Below are 17,166 nucleotides of genomic sequence, written 5' to 3'. Positions count from 1 at the left end.
CAACAGCAGTATTGACTGGTTGTATTGGACTGTCAGAAATGCAGCAAAGCCGCAAATGTAGTATCTTGCACAAAATGGGTGTTTTTTCAAAACCAGAAAATAACAGCAGTATTTAACTCTTGTATTGGACTCTCAGAAATGCAGCAAAGGCTGCAAATGTATCTTGCACAAAATGGGTGTTTTTTCAAAACCAGAAAATAACAGCAGTATTTAACTCTTGTATTGGACTCTCAGAAATGCAGCAAAGGCCGCAAATGTAGTATCTTGCACAAAATGGGTGTTTTTTTTAAACCAGAATATAACAGCAGTATTTAACGCTTGTATTGGACTCTCAGAAATGCAGCGAAGGCCGCAAAGGTACTTTATGGAAAAAAAATTATGATTTTTTCACCCACAGTTAGGCCTCTTTCACACAACCGTTATTTTTTTCCGTTTTGCGGGCCGTTTTTTCATTTCAATGGTTCCGCAAAAAAAACGGAATGTACTCCGTATGCATTCCATTTCCGTATTTCCGTTTTGTTGAGAGATAGAACATGTCCTATATTTGGCCGCAAATCACGTTCCGTGGCTCCATTAAAGTCAATGGGTCCGTAAAAAAAGGGAATGCATACGGAAATGCATCCGTATGTCTTCCGTATCCGTTCCGTTTTTTGCGGAACCATCTATTGAAAATGTTATGCCCAGCCCAATTTTTTCTATGAAATTACTGTATACTGTATATGCCATACGGAAAAACGGAACGGAAAAACGGAACGGAAACGGAAACACAACGGAAACAAAAAACGGAACAACGGATCCGTTTAAAACGGACCGCAAAACACTGAAAAAGCCATACGGTCGTGTGAAAGAGGCCTTAAACAGATGGATTTAACTGATTTTCTTTCACTATCACAAATGCAGTGCAGGGTGCAAATGTACTTTTTAGCAAAAAAATATATAATTTGTCCCCACAGAATCTAACAGATGGATTTACTTGGATTGTACTTTACTGAAAAAAATGTGAATATGTCACCCCCTGGGTCCCTGAACTCACAGACAATTACCTATATTATTTTCCCTTCCCCTGGCACAAATGCATGGGTATATGTTGCCCTCTGAAGTAAAAGAACAGGATTAAATTATTGTCCCTGGCACATACAGTATGTAGTGCTGGTGCACTGAACTTGCACAAAATGGCACCCCCACCTTAGTCCAGTCACAACTGATGTTTAGCCCACCTAACTAACAGACGGATAAAAATTATTTTTCTGTGTCACTGGGCTCAGGGCAGGGTACAAAAATGTTGCACTTCACCCACAAAACAAAATCGCTGTAGATCACAGAGTTAACAACAAGTTGTGATCTCAGATAAATTCTTTCCTATTCTTTCCCTCACAGCAGCAGCATCCTATCCCTATACTAGTAAGAGTAGAGTGACGTGCGGTGCTTTGTGAATCCAGCTTAAATAGATGCTGGGTCACATGCTGCACTGGGCAATCACAGCCATGCCATTAGTAGGCATGGCTGTGATGGCTTCTAAGGGCACACAATTAAAATGCTTGTTGATTGGCTGCCCTGCAGCCTTTCAAAAAGCACCATTAAATTGCCGAACACCGAACTCGAACCCAAAGTTTTACTGAATTGTTCGGGTTCGGGTCCGGGGTAAAAAAATCCTAAAGTTCGGTACGAACCCGAACTGTAAAGTTCGGGTTCGCTTAACCCTAACTGTAAGTAAACACACATATAACTGTTTTAGTATACAGTTATATAATGTTCATATTTCTAATGTAGTGATTATAACAGTTCTAAATACCTCTCTGCTTCCATAAAACACATCTCTTAGTGGAGTGAATGTCTGTTCAGCTCCTCTCCTCTGGTGTAATGATTCTAGCAGCTCCTGTTAGGGGAATTTCCCACACAGGCTGTGTGTGAGGCTGGTTGTGATTGGTCAAAACTCCTGCTGTGTGTGGGGCTGGCTGTGATTGGTCAAGACTCCTGCCCAGCAACAACAGTTTAACTCTATGTTTTCTGTTGTGTCTGCTGTGTCATTGAGCTTACCTTACATTATATAATGAATCTTAAACGCATATTATCTTTTCTGCTTCTGTGAACACAAAATAAAACTATTATATGTCATCCAAACATGAAGTCACTGTAAATAACTCTGCTTTTGTCTTTAACTTATAAACATAGGAACTGTATTAAGGTTATTGACAGGTCTAGCTGTATACACATATAAGCTATATTAGCAACCTAGGACAGGTCTGATCTGGCCAGCTACAGGCCTGCCTTGTGGAAAGTGTATTGTCCGAACGTGTGGTTAGCATGGCAAAAGGGGTGATCACTGCCAGGCGCATCCTCCTGTCCACAGCCAACATGGACAAGCTCACATTCATTAAAAAGAACCAGGCATGGATCCCACAGGACGTGTCCCTACCTTGGCCAGAGTAGAGGTATACTGGCCGCACCCAGTCATTGTTATATTCCAACTCCAACAATGTTTTGGGACCTCCACAATCCAAAATACAAAAAATATATATAAAAATATATATATATATATATATAAAATAAATGAAATCCGCAGCACATCCAGGTAGTAAACAAGTGAAAGAAGCTTTAATCACCAAGCATGCGACGTTTCAATCCTCTCAATGGGATTTTTCTCAAGCAGTGTCACTGCTTGAGAAAAATCCCATTGAGAGGATTGAAACGTCGCATGCTTGGTGATTAAAGCTTCTTTCACTTGTTCACTACCTGGATGTGCTGCGGATTTCATTTATTTTATATTATTTGGAGGTGGATCGCCGACTCAGCCGCTGGCACTCCGTCTGTACCTTTCAGACAGTGGTGCTGCCCACATTCCTTGATTTATATATACATATATATATTTGATATAAAAACATTCTATACTGACAGGGAATGTCCCACAAGATTGGCGCATGGCAAATGTGGTGCCAATATTCAAAAAGGGTCCAAAAACAGAGCCTGGAAACTATAGGCCGGTAAGTTTAACATCTGTTGTGGGTAAACTGTTTGAAGGTTTTCTGAGAGATGCTATGTTAGAGCATCTTAACGGAAATAAGCAAATAACGCCATATCAGCATGGCTTCGTGAGGGATCGGTCATGTCAAACTAATTTAATCAGTTTCTATGAGGATGTAAGTTCTAGACTTGACAGCGGTGAATTAATGGATGTCGTGTATCTGGACTTCTCCAAAGCATTTGACACTGTACCACATAAAAGGTTAGTATATAAAATGAGAATGCTCGGACTGGGAGAAAACGTCTGTAAGTGGGTAAGTAACTGGCTCAATGATAGAAAACAGAGGGTGGTTATTTACGGTACACACTCAGATTGGGTCACTGTCACTAGTGGAGTACCTCAGGGGTCAGTATTGGGCCCTATTCTCTTCAATATATTTATTAATGATCTTGTAGAAGGCTTGCATAGTAAAATATCAATTTTCGCAGATGACACTAAACTGTGTAAAGTAATTAACACTGAAAAGGACAGTATACTACTACAGAGGGATCTGGATAGATTGCAGGCTTGGGCAGATAAGTGGCAGATGAGGTTTAACACTGACAAATGTAAAGTTATGCACATGGGAAGGAATAATGCAAGTCACCCGTACATACTAAATGGTAAAACACTCGGTAACACTGACATGGAAAAGGATCTAGGAATTTTAATAAACAGCAAACTAAGCTGCAAAAAACAGTGTCAGGCAGCTGCTGCCAAGGCCAGTAAAATAATGGGTTCCATCAAAAGGGGCATAGATGCCCGTGATGAGAACATATTCCTACTACTTTACAAATCATTAGTCAGACCACACATGGAGTACTGTGTACAGTTCTGGGCTCCCGTGAACAAGGCAGACATAGCAGTGCTGGAGAGGGTCCAGAGGAGGGCAACTAAAGTAATAACTGGAATGGGGCAACTACAGTACCCTGAAAGATTATCAAAATTAGGGTTATTCACGTTAGAAAAAAGACGACTGAGGGGAGATCTAATTACTATGTATAAATATATCAGGGGTCAGTACAGAGATCTATCCCATCATCTATTTATCCCCAGGACTGTGACTGTGACGAGGGGACATCCTCTGCGTCTGGAGGAAAGAAGGTTTGTACACAAACATAGAAAACATAGAAAAGGATTCTTTACGGTAAGAGCAGTGAGACTATGGAACTCTCTGCCTGAGGAGGTGGTGATGGTGAGTACAATAAAGGAATTCAAGAGGGGCCTGGATGTATTTCTGGAGTGTAATAATATTACAGGATATAGCTACTAGAGAGGGATTGTTTATCCAGGGAGTTATTCTGATTGCCTGATTGGAGTCGAGAAGGAATTTTTGATTCCCCTAAAGTGAGGAAAATTGGCTTCTACCTCACAGTTTTTTTTTTTGCCTTCCTCTGGATCAACTTGCAGGATGACAGGCCGAACTGGATGGACAAATGTCTTTTTTCGGCCTTATGTACTATGTTACTAAAAACAATTAAAAACAAAATTTTAAAAAAAGTGATCTTTCGCCTGCACCGCCACGTCCGTCTTCTTCTCCACAGGGACCTCCGCCTCCAGGCTCAAGATTATTATGTCTCATATTGGCAGAGTAGAGAAGTATACCGGGCACACCTAGCCATTGTTGTACTCCAGAGTAGTTTGTGCTTTCTCTTTATTATTTTCCATTTTTTGGGGCCTCACAAAATAATATGCTGGTTACTTTTTCATCCACATCCGCCTCCCCTGTCTGCACCACCACGTCCACTACTTCCGCCTGCACTGCCACATCCGCCTCCTCCAATGGGACCTCCAGCTCCAGGCTCAGGATTTTGTGTCTTATATTGGCAGATTAGAGAAGTATACTGGGCTCACCTAGTCATCAGTGGCATACCTCCAATAAAGGCAGACCACGCAGCTGCTATGGGGCCCCTGGGGGAAGGGGGCCCACAGTGCTGGATAAGCCCCACCCACTAATTACATAGCTACTACCTGTTAAAAGAGAATGCAAGAAGTGGAGAAGGACCTTTGGGGATGTCATCAACCATGTGACCAGTGCAGGAAACCAAGAAGTCTGAAGGACCTTTGGTGATGCCATCAACTATGTGACCGGTGCAGAGTCATGGTGAAATACCTGTGGGATGTCCATGTGAGGGGGCGGATATTCAGTGTTGTGCCTGAAGGAGAGGTTATTTGTGTCCTGGGGTGACCTATATAACACCCTATAAAAGCTGATAGTTGTAGTTCTGCCCTATTATATCCCTCTCCATGTAATTTCAACTTATGCCCTAGTACAGTCTGTTAATGCTGGGAGTTGTAGTTCTCTCCACTTATACCCCCTCTCTGTAATGTATACTGATGCCCCATAATAAGCCTGGCCATACGGGGGGGTTATAGTTACTTCCTTTTAAAGCTCTCACCTAATAAAACTGGATCATGCCGTATAATAATCTGGACATGCTGGGAGTTGTAGTTCTCTCTTCTTGGGCTGGTTTCACATCACCGTTTAGTTTTCCGTTTTGCGTGCAGGACTTTTTTCCATCTAAAATAACGGATCTCAGATGGAAATAGCTCAAACGGATGCCAAATGTGCAGAACTGATGCTTGAAATTCAGGATCTGTTTTTTTTCTTTATTTTTCTGTTCTTCTGATGGATCAGTAGTATGGAAAATGAAACAGTGATGTGAACCCGGCCTTATACTCTCTCTGTGTAATATCCACTTGTATCCTAAAATACCAGCCTGGACATGCTGGGAGTTGCACTCTCTCCACTTAGGTGTGTGTTATGAGGTTCTGCCACAGCTGAGGCGTGTATTATAAGGTACTGCAGCAGCTGAGGTGTGTGTTATGATGTCCTGCAGCAGCTGAGGTGTGTATTAGGAGAGTCTGCAGCAGCTAAGGTGTGTATTAGGAGGTTCTGCAGCGGTTGAGGTGTGTATTAGGAGGTTCCGCAGCGGTTGAGGTGTGTACTAGGAGGTTCCGCAGTGGCTGAGGTTTGTATTAGGAGGTTCCACAGCAGCTGAGGTGTGAATTAGGAGGTTCTGCAGCGGCTGAGGTGTGTATTAGGAGGTTCTGCAGCAGCTGAGGTGTGTATTAGGAGGTTCTGCAGCAGCTGAGGTGTGTATTAGGAGGTTCCGCAGCGGCTGAGTTGTGTGTTAGGAGGTTTTGTAGCAGATGAGGTCTGTATTATGAGGTTCTGCAGCAGCTGAGGTGTGCATTAGGAGGGTCTACAGCAGCTAAGGTGTGTATTATGAGGTTATGCAGCAACTGAGGTGTGTATTAGGAGGTTCTGCAGCAGTCAAAGAAACATGAGTTGTGACTGGACTAATTCCTTTAGTTTTCTGTATCTGCACTTTATAAAATGTATCTGTCCTGTTCCTCTGCCAGCAAGTGACCTGACTGACCAGTCTGGACCTGACCTGATCCAGCAGCATCACCATTCCAGCTCCGTGAAGATCTGCCCCAGGCCCTGACTGCACTCTGCCAGTGGCACAAACAGTAAGTCAGCATTGGGGAGGAGGTGAAGCAGGGGCAGGCACAGTCCATGGGGGAAGAATGGCATACTATATAAAAAGTACCAGCATCAGGTAAAGCCAGATAATCACTTGCGATCAGATTTTGGTATTCTGTCCCAGCAGAATACCAGAATCGCCAGATCCAGCATATGCCCAACACTGCTGGCACCTGCCGGATCCCATTCACAATAATGGGGTCAGTCGAGATCCAGCATGCAGCGGTATTTTGTTCTTTGTTTTTGCCAGTATCTGCAACAGAGGCTTCTGCTGAAACCTCTGCAGTATGCAGTAGATGTGCACGTAGCCTAAGGGGTGCTGTGGGTAACTTACAGGGGGGCCCAATTCAGATTCTTGCCATGGTGCCAGTGATTTCTATGTATGCCCCTGCTAAACATTGTTTTACTCCTGCACAGTCTGTGCATTCTCTTTGCTACTTCCCAATGTTTTGGGGCCTCCACAAACCCCCCAAAAAAGAAATAATTTATAAAAAAAAAAAAAAAGGTGATGACCTCTTGCACCGCCACGTTTGCCTCTTCCGTCTGCACCGCCATGTCCGCCTCTTCCGCCTGCACCACCATGTCCACCTCCTCCTCCACTGGGCCCTCCACCTCCAGGCTCAATATTATTATGTCTTATATTGGCAGACAGTAGAGAAGTTTATCTGCCACACCCAGCCATTATTATACTGCAGCGCACTTTGAGCATTCTCTATGCCTTTTCCCAATATTTGGTGGTCGACAGTTACCAACATCCCCCCCAAAAATAAAATTTATATAAAAAATTAAGAATTGTAATAAGAAGACCCATTTTGCATTCATCTAACTGTTGTAGAAGAGGAAATTCTTCTGTGGAGTGTGTCTGTGAAAGTCATGATTTTTTTTTTTTTTATTAGAAACACCCCCTTCATCCGTCTAACTGTTGTAGGAGAGGAAATTCTTCTGTGGAGTGTGTCTGTAAAAGTCATGAATTTTTAAAAACATTAGGAACACGCCCTTCATCTGTCTAACTATTGTAGGAAAGGAAATTCTTCTGTGGAGTCCACCTCCTCCTCCACTGGGACCTCCACCTCCAGGCTCAATATTATTATGTCTTATATTGGCAGACAGTAGAGAAGTTTATCTGCCACACCCAGCCATTATTATACTGCAGCGCACTTTGAGCATTCTCTATGCCTTTTCCCAATATTTGGTGGTCGACAGTTACCAACATCCCCCCCAAAAATAAAATTTATATAAAAAATTAAGAATTGTAATAAGAAGACCCATTTTGCATTCATCTAACTGTTGTAGAAGAGGAAATTCTTCTGTGGAGTGTGTCTGTGAAAGTCATGATTTTTTATTTTTTTATTAGAAACACCCCCTTCATCCGTCTAACTGTTGTAGGAGAGGAAATTCTTCTGTGGAGTGTGTCTGTGAAAGTCATAAATTGAAAAAAATATATAGTAACACCCCCCTTTTTTTTTACCTAGTTTTAACCCAGGACATACAGGCACCAACCTGACACAGAATTGACGGACACATGAAAAAAAAAAAAAAAGAAACAGTTTTGGCTTCCTCCCCTGTCTCTTCCACCTACACCTCCACGTCCGCTTCCTCCTCCACTCGGACCTCCACCTCCTGGGTCAAAATTATTATATCTTCTATTGGCAGAGTAGAGAAATATACCGGCCACGCCCCCAAAAATGGCTAAAGGTCACACACGTAATTGACAGACACATAAAAAAAAAAAAAAACAGAAAAGAAAGAGTCTTGGCTTCTTCGTCCACCTCCTCCACCTACACCACCGCGTCCACAGCTCCTCAACTTCCTACTCCATTTGGACATCTGCCTCTTGGTTCAAGATTGTTATTTTTTATGTATTTTGTTATTTTAAGTAATTTACCTATCCACATTTGTTTGCAGGGCCATTGTACTGCTCTTATGCCAACTTTGGAGCCTTTTGCAACCCTCTAGCCCTTTCTATGACTTTTTTTACATCCATTTAAGTGCCCAAAAGTTTGGGTCCTCATTGACTTCAATGGGGTTCATTGTTCGGGGTCAAGTTCAAAACCCAAATCGAACCTTGAAACGAATTTTGGCCGAACCCCTTGAACCCGGACATCCAGCTTATCCCTACCTAACACTAAACAGGAAGATAAAGTTCATATGCAATTCCCCCTATCAATCCTGGCTTCTTGGGGGAGGTGCTGTACTCCATTATTTCCTGGACACTATAATAGTGAAGGACAAATAACTTATTGCAGTTGCTTTATAGCAGGCATCCTCAAACTGCGGCCCTCCAGCTGTTGTAAAACTACAACTCCCACAATGCCCTGCTGTAGGCTGATACCTGTAGGCTGTTCGGGCATGCTGGGAGTTGTAGTTTTGCAACAGCTGGAGGGCCGCAGTTTGAGGATGCCTGCTTTATAGTGTACGCATACACACACACACACACACACTGCAGCACTGTCTATAAAACAATATAGGAACAAAATGTGTTCTTCCAGTATGGTTGACATAAGGTAGTTTTTAAAAATACAAAAAATAACTATAACATTTAACAACTAGAAAAGCTACAATTTATGGCGAAATTGTGTGAAGTGTTCTTGCATCCACCAGTAGTCTACAACTGGAGTGGGCGGAGTAACTGGGTAAAGTGGCTTGAGTAAATGTTGTGTGGTTGGAGTGGCTGGAGTAACTGTGGAAAGGTTGGACTGGGCAGAGTAACTTTATGGAGTGGCAGAGTAACTGTGTGGAGTGTGTAGAGTGAGTAAAGATAGTAAACATTACACTAACCAATTGATTGATCAAATTTAAAAAGTGCACTTGGCAAGCTTGATAGAGTGAGAAATGCATTTCAACTTTTATTTATTTATATAGCACATTTAATTGCAATGTTGTTGCCCAAAGTGCTTCACAGTTACATTTAAACATACATTTATAAAAACATTAGCAGCAGATTTATGTAGGTGGGCTTGAAAATGAGGGAGTGGTGGCAGTTTCGAAATCATGTCCTGATTTTTCAGCTCACACTCTAGCTTTTGTCACTCTGCTAGCTGCTCACACACCTGGGTTCCTATGGCACTCTGCTCACTTCACTGGCAGTTGCCATCTTCAAACGGTTGTAGTTTAAAAATTATAAATTCTATACTGAAGAGCTTTATATTGTGAGAATCACAAGACCCAGACCTACATTTTTATGCATAGTATGTCTGTGAAAAATGAAGGCACAGTCGCAGTTTAGAAATTGCCCTTCAAATTTGAGGTGGCTAGAATGGAGTTTCAATGAATGTCAATGCGCAGCATGAGTTGCAAACAAATGGTCATATTGTGAAACCTATCAGGATTATTGTTTAGACATTTTTAGTGGCAGGAGGGATAGATGAGCGTTTTGATATAAGATTTGTGTAGGTGGGCTTAAAATTGAGGGAGTAGTGGCAGTTTAGAAATAATTTCCTGATTTTTCAGCTCATACTCTATCTTTTGTCAGCTCCCACTCTAGTTTTGAATATTCCGCCATTCATTCCTATGGGACCAATTTCGCCACAAAAATGCCGATATTTTGTGAACCAGTATATTACTGTCTATGTAATGTAAAAACTGTGGGAGGAGTTAGGGTGGTAAATTTGGCTGTAATAATAAGAATATATATGTGAGATAACAGTAAGTGGTCTTGCCATGCAAGAACACTTAATAAACACATTTGTTCACATTTAGTAATGTCAGTGCACCTAGCTTATTTTGTAAAAATGATCTGTGTTTATCCCAACAAGAGGTGGGACTTATCCAAAAGGGCATGGCTTCACAGGAAGGGAGTGGCCTAAATAAAACACAGACATTCCATTTAAAGGGCTTTCTTCTGCAAACAATGCCCCAACTGTCAGTGGGTTTTGTGTGTTTACTTCAATGGACCTTAGCAGCAATACTAGCTACAACCTATGGACAGGTCTGACAATGTTTTGGAAGAATAAAAAAAAAATTACGAACAACCCCTTTAACCCCTTTGGGACACAGCCTTATTTCACCTTAGGGACCAGGCCATTTTTTGCAAATCTGACCAGTGTCACTTTAAGTGGTGATAACTTTAAAACGCTTTGACTTATCCAGCCCATTCGGAGATTGTTTTTTTGTCACATATTGTACTTCATGACACAGGTAAAATAAAGTAAAAAAAATATTATTTTTATTTATTAAAAAAAATACCAAATTTACCAAAAATTTGTAAAAAATTGCAAATTTCCAAGTTTCAATTTCTCTACTTCTATAATACATAGTGTAAGCCTGCAAGGGGGGGGGCAGCGTACGGTTCTGGACATTCACGGAGGCACAGATGATATAAAGTTCACGTCACTTTTTATTTAGGGTCCCATTTCAGGAAGTTTACATCAACACATGCTTTTTAGTGGAACCCAGGATTTCGAGTATAGCAGTAACAAATCACAAAACAAAAGCCTTCCCGTCTGGGACTAACTAATAACACAAAGAGTTAGTCTCACCTAGGCTACAGTTGGTAAGCTGACGTTCACACAGCATGTAGTCTGTTCCCTGGTCCTCAGTATTCACTGTGTGCTGTCCTTGCAGGCTTCTACCTAAGTGAGCCACAACACTCTGTATATAGTAATCTAACGAGGTTAACTGCCTTAAGGTGTTTCAGAGCATAACGACAAACTGGACTGGAAGGAAGGGAACGGTTGCTCCCTCTACCAAACTTAACAACCGTTCCGCATAATCCAGGCCCCACGTATTTCCATAAAGAATCCTGCCTAAAGAACTAAGTTTGTTCAGGCCACAGCACTCCCTGGATTACACTTACTTCACCCAGGTGAGAAATCTGGGTGAAATATACCTTCCTTCCACCAGCATTCCACTTGCATGACCACAATAATAATACCTCCAAAAATAGTTATTACTTTACATTCCCAATATGTCTACTTCATGTTTGGATCATTTTGGGAATTATATTTTATTTTTTGGGGATGTTACAAGGCTTAGAAGTTTAGAAGCAAATCTTGAAATGTTTCCGAAATTTTCAAAAACCCAATTTTTAGGGACCAGTTCAGGTCTGAAGTCACTTTGCGAGGCTTACATAATAGAAACCACCCAAAAATGACCCCATTCTAGAAACTACACCCTCAAGGTATTCAAAACTGGTTTTACAAGCTTTGTTAACCCTTTAGGTGTTCCACAAGAATTAATAGAAAATAGAGATGCAATTTCAAAATTTCACTTTTTTGGCAGATTTTCCATTTTAATAATTTTTTTCCAGTTACAAAGCAAGGGTTAAAAGCCAAACCAAACTCAATATTTATTGCCCTGATTCTGTAGTTTACAGAAACACCTCATATGTGGTCGTAAAATGCTGTTCGGGCAAACGGCAGGGCGCAGAAGGAAAGGAATGCCACACGGTTTTTGGAAGCAGATTTTGCTGGACTAGTTTTTTTGACACCATGTCGCATTTGAATCTCCCTGATGCAACCCTAGAGTAGAAACTCCAAAAAAGTGACCCCATATAATAAACTACACCCCTCAAGGTATTCAAAACAGATTTTACAAACGTCGTTAACCCTTTAAGTGTTCCACAAGAGATATTGGCAAATGGAGATGAAATTTCAGAATTTACATTTTTGGGCAATTTTCCATTTTAATCCATTTTTCCCAGTAACAAAGCAAGGGTTAACAGCCAAAAAAAACTCAATATTTATTACCCTGATTCTGTACTTTACATAAACACCTCATATGTGGTCGTAAAATGCTGTTCGGGCAAACAGCAGGGCGCAGAAGGAAAGGAATGCCACACGGTTTTTGGAAGCAGATTTTGCTGGACTAGTTTTTTTGACACCATGTCCCATTTGAAGCCCCCCTGATGCAACCCTAGAGTAGAAACTCCAAAAAAGTGACCCCATTTTAGAAACTACGGGATAGGGTGGAAGTTTTGTTGGTACTAGATTAGGGTACATATGATTTTTGGTTGCTCTATATTACACTTTTTGTGAGGCAAAGTAACAAGAAATAGCTGTTTTGGCATCGTTTTTATTTTTTGTTACTTACAACATTTATCTGAGGGGTTAGGTCATGTGGTATTTTTATAGACCAGGTTGTCACGGACGCGGCAATACCTAATATATATAATTTTTTTTTATTTATGTAAGTTTTACACAAGGATTTCTTTTTTTAAACAAAAAAATCATGTTTTAGTGTTTCCATAGTCTGAGAGCCATAATTTTTTTCAGTTTTTGGGCGATTACCTTGGGTAGGGTATGATTTTTGCGGGATGAGATGACGGTTTTATTGGCACTATTTTGGGGTGTGTGTGACTTTTTTATCGCTTGCTATTACACTTTTTGTGATGTAAGGTGACAAAAAATGTTTTTTTTTTACACCGTTTTTATTTTTAGTTTTTTACGGTATTCACCTGAGGGTTTAAAACGTCATGTGATATTTTTATAGAGCAAATTATTACGGACACTGCGATACCTAATATGTATACTTTTTTTTTTTTTTAAGTAAGTTTTACACAATGATTTCATTTTTGAAGCAAAAAAAAATCATGTTTTAGTGTTTCCATAGTCTGAGAGCCATAATTTTGTTCAGTTTTTGGGCGATTACCTTAGGTAGGGTATGATTTTTGAGGGATGAAATGATGGTTTTATTGGCACTATTTTGGGGTGTGTGTGACTTTTTGATCGCTTGTAATAACACTTTGTGTGATGTAAGGTGACAAAAAATGGTTTATTTAGCACAGTTTTTATTTTAAATTTTTTACGGTTTTAATCTGAGGGGTTAGGTCATGTGATCTTTTTATAGAGCCGGCCGATACGGACTCGGCAAAACCCAATATGTATACTTTTTTTTTTATTTATGTAAGTTTTACACAATAATATCATTTTTGAAACAAAAAGAAAATCATGTTTTAGTGTCTCCATAGTCTGAGAGCCATAGTTTTTTCAGTTTTTGGGCGATTATCTCAGGTAGGGTCTAATTTTTTGCGGGATGAGATGACGGTTTGATTGGCACTATTTTGGTGGGCATACGCCTTTGTGATCGCTTGCTATTACACTTTTTGTGATGTAAGGTGACAAAAAATGGTTTATTTAGCACAGTTTTTATATTTTATTTTTTACGGTGTTCATCTGAGCGGTTAATGTGATATTTTTATAGAGCCGGTCAATACGGACGTGGCGATACCTAATATGTATGCTTTTTTTTTATTTATGTAAGTTTTACACAATAAAAGTTTTTTTTAAAACAAATAAAATGATGTTTTAGTGTCTCCATATTCTGAGCCATAGTTTTTTTTATTTCTTTTGCGATTGTCTCAGGTAGGGGCTCATTTTTTTGCAAGGTGAGGTTACGGTTAGATTGGTACTATTTTGGTGGGCAAACGCCTTTTTGATCGCTTGCTGTTGTACTTTTTGTGATGTAAGGTGACAAAAAAATTGTTTATTTAGAACAGTTTTTATTTTTTACGGTGTTCATCTGAGGGGTTAGGTCATGTGATATGTTTATAGAGCCGGTCGATACGGACGCGGCGATACCCAATATGTATCCTTTTTTTTCTCCCCCTATTATTTACCAATTTTTTTTAACTTTATTTGGGGAAAATGACGTTTTTGTTTATTTTTACTTGAAACTTTAAATTTTTTGGGGGGAAAACATTATTTTTTCAACTTTTTTTTCACTTTATTTTTTGGTCTACTTTGGGACTTGAACTTTTATGGGTCTAATCCTTTTACAATGCATTCCAATACTTCTGTATTGGAATGCATTGGCTGTATGAGTAATACACTGTGTATTACTCATACAGCTTCCTGCCTGTGGGGGGCTGGATCTCATAGGCTCGTCACCAGAAGGCAGTGCAATGCCTTCCATGGGGACCTGATGGCACCGCCCGCCGCCGCCGGAACCACAAGTAAAAGCCGCAAACCGCAGGTCCCCCCCGCGGGACCCCCCTGCGCATTTAGCCAAGGTGCCTGCTCAATAATTTGAGCAGGCACCTTGTTCCGATCACCGCCCCCCGGGCGGCGGTAATCAGAAATACATATGACGTACCGGTACATCATGTGTCCTTAAGTACCAGGATAATATGCCGTACTGGTACGTCATGTGTCCTGAAGAGGTTAAGTAAAGTTATTTATGTTTGTGTCTGCAATCAAAAAGCAGCTGTCACCTCTCACCATGTAAATACTTTATCACACCTTCAAACATCTGGCAAATACTGTAGAAGGAAATAAAATAAAAATCTTACCCTGAGCAGACTGTGTTTGGACAAAGGTTTTGATCAGTGTATCTGTAGCCTGTGTATAAAGAGATAGTGCATAGCGTAGAGATTGTAGATCAGGACTTTTCTCCAGGAAAGTCTTTTTGAGACCAACACCTCCAGCATGGAAATATTGCTGTAAAGTAAGACATGTCAAATTAGCACAGTATAAGACACCACCCTTCACCCATTACTGTTGCTATCACACATCTTGTAAGTTAAGTTATCCTCTCTCTTGTGAATATGGGATAACTTAAAATTACCAGAATACACCTTAAAAGAGAATTAGTCACTACTATGGACATGTCTGTTATAGTAAATACTTGTATTTTCAATGTAACAGCTCTGGAGTATATTTCTGCATTGTGCCATTTCTCTTGAATATTTATGAACACATTGACCACTGGGGTTACTATTAACGGTCCTGCCCTAAACAGTTTGGCACTAATTATGCAGTATCCCACTCAAGTGACTGTGGACCCCGCAAACGTATTTTAATTATGTATTAATGTCATGTGATATGCCTGTATTTTGTATTTTATTTCCTGTCATATTCTCCATGTCACAATGTGATTCTATCTGCAAATATCCTTTACACAGGCCTAGTCAGGGTGCACTACACTTGTTTCTCCACAAGATGGAGCAGTGTCAGTGGGTATAAATAGCTTAGGCCTCTTTCACACTTGCGTTGTCCGGATCCGGCGTGTACTCCACTTGCCGGAATTACACGCCGGATCTGGAAAAACGCAAGTGTACTGAAAGCATTTGAAGACGGAGCCGTCTTCAAAATGCTTTCAGCGTTACTATGGCAGCCAGGACGCTATTAAAGTCCTGGTTGCCATAGTAGGAGCGGGGAGCGGGGGAGCGGTATACTTACAGTCCGTGCGGCTCCCGGGGCGCTCCAGAATGACGTCAGAGCGCCCCATGCGCATGGATGACGTGTCCATGTGATCACGTGATCCATGCGCTTGGGGCGCCCTGACGTCACTCTGGAGCGCCCCGGGAGCCGCACGGACGGTAAGTATGCTGCTCCCCCGCTCCCCGCTACACTTTACCATGGCTGCCAGGACTTTAGCGTCCCGGCAGCCATGGTAACCATTCAGGAAAAGCTAAACGTCGGGTCCGGCAATGCGCCGAAACAACGTTTAGCTTAAGGCCGGATCCGGATCAATGCCTTTCAATGGGCATTAATTCCGGATCCGGCCTTGCGGCAAGTCTTCAGGATTTTTGGCCGGAGCAAAAAGCGCAGCATGCTGCGGTATTTTCTCCGGCCAAAAAACGTTCCGTTCCGGAACTGAATACATCCTGATGCATCCTGAACGGATTTCACTCCATTCAGAATGCATTAGGATAAAACTGATCAGGATTCTTCCGGCATAGAGCCCCGACGACGGAACTCTATGCCGGAAGAAAAGAACGCAGGTGTGAAAGAGCCCTTAGCTCAGACCTAAGTTAGGCAGTTGAATTCAGTTGGCTGGTTGAGGTCAATCCAAACCAGTTCAGATGAGCTAAGGTCAATCCAAGTGACAGTTCAGTTCAATGCAGTTCTCTCATGAGCCTCCAAGAAAGCAACAGCCATGTAGCTGAATATCTAGAGGGAGGCATCATCCAAGCCTCTCTACTCTGTCCCTGTCGGCTCCACAGACCAGGGTTAAGGCCTGCAATCATTCTACCTAGCGGTGAGCAATCCACTCCTATAGATCACTCTTCCAGGGTGACCAATGTCTAAAATGCATGCAGCCGAGTATATAAGGAATTATCACGTTTATGCAAGACAAAGGATTAGCAAGATAGTCATTACCTGGGGACTTATTAGGCACCTTTGTACTAGGTGTAGGAGATAGCTTGAAGCGTCTACATCTCCAGTTCAAATCCTGAGGACAGTCAGGCCAACTGTCAGAACAACATTGGAAAAGAAGTTTCAGGAGTTTTGACCAGTGTAAGACTTTCATATTATTACAAGCCTAGTCTGAGCAGTAGCTTTCTTATGTATTACAAGAGGATTTGCATTTTCCCCTTTCCGCATATGTATGGGAGAGTGTGCTTAATGCCGGATTGTATCAAGAGACTGTTTTAATGCATTGGATGTGTTGCTATTGTGAGACAGTGACAGGTCTCACACAGGTTAGAGGCAAGGAACGGGTGGATAGTGCGGTCCACGCCCCTATTCCACCACAGGTGAGACCAGCTGGAGGTACTCAGCCTGGCATAAAGCACCTCCCAGAGTGTCAGCAAGGGCGGAGTGTGTTACCTGTGGACAGAGGCCTGGAGGCTCTGTCTGTGTGGTCTCAGCTGGGCAAGGCTGAGGAACCACAAGGCTGGGAGATAGCCTGGAGTTGGGTGACGAAGCGACGCCTGGGAGGGTCGCAGGGCTATAGTCAAGCGGACTACTAAGCCCCAGTCCCCCACAATAAACACTGAACTGGAGACAGTGTG

The 17,166-nt window shown here is 41.6% G+C and overlaps 1 protein-coding gene across 1 annotated transcript in view; it reads right to left on the bottom strand.

The window, feature by feature from the left end:
- The window catches only part of LOC120990939 (protein unc-13 homolog A-like), a 2,175,961-nt gene that overhangs the window by 250,278 nt on the left and 1,908,517 nt on the right, over positions 1–17,166 (bottom strand). Inside the window, exon 41 of the mRNA XM_040419831.1 lies at positions 14,719–14,866. Within this exon, the coding sequence (XP_040275765.1) occupies positions 14,719–14,866 (148 nt within the window). The remainder of the gene's footprint in view (positions 1–14,718; positions 14,867–17,166) is intronic.

The sequence above is a fragment of the Bufo bufo genome, chromosome 2 (genome assembly GCF_905171765.1).
Source record: "Bufo bufo chromosome 2, aBufBuf1.1, whole genome shotgun sequence".
NCBI classification, from domain to species: Eukaryota; Metazoa; Chordata; class Amphibia; order Anura; family Bufonidae; genus Bufo; species Bufo bufo.
Note: the sequence above shows the minus strand (reverse complement) of the source record. Positions and strands in the feature narration are given on the sequence as shown.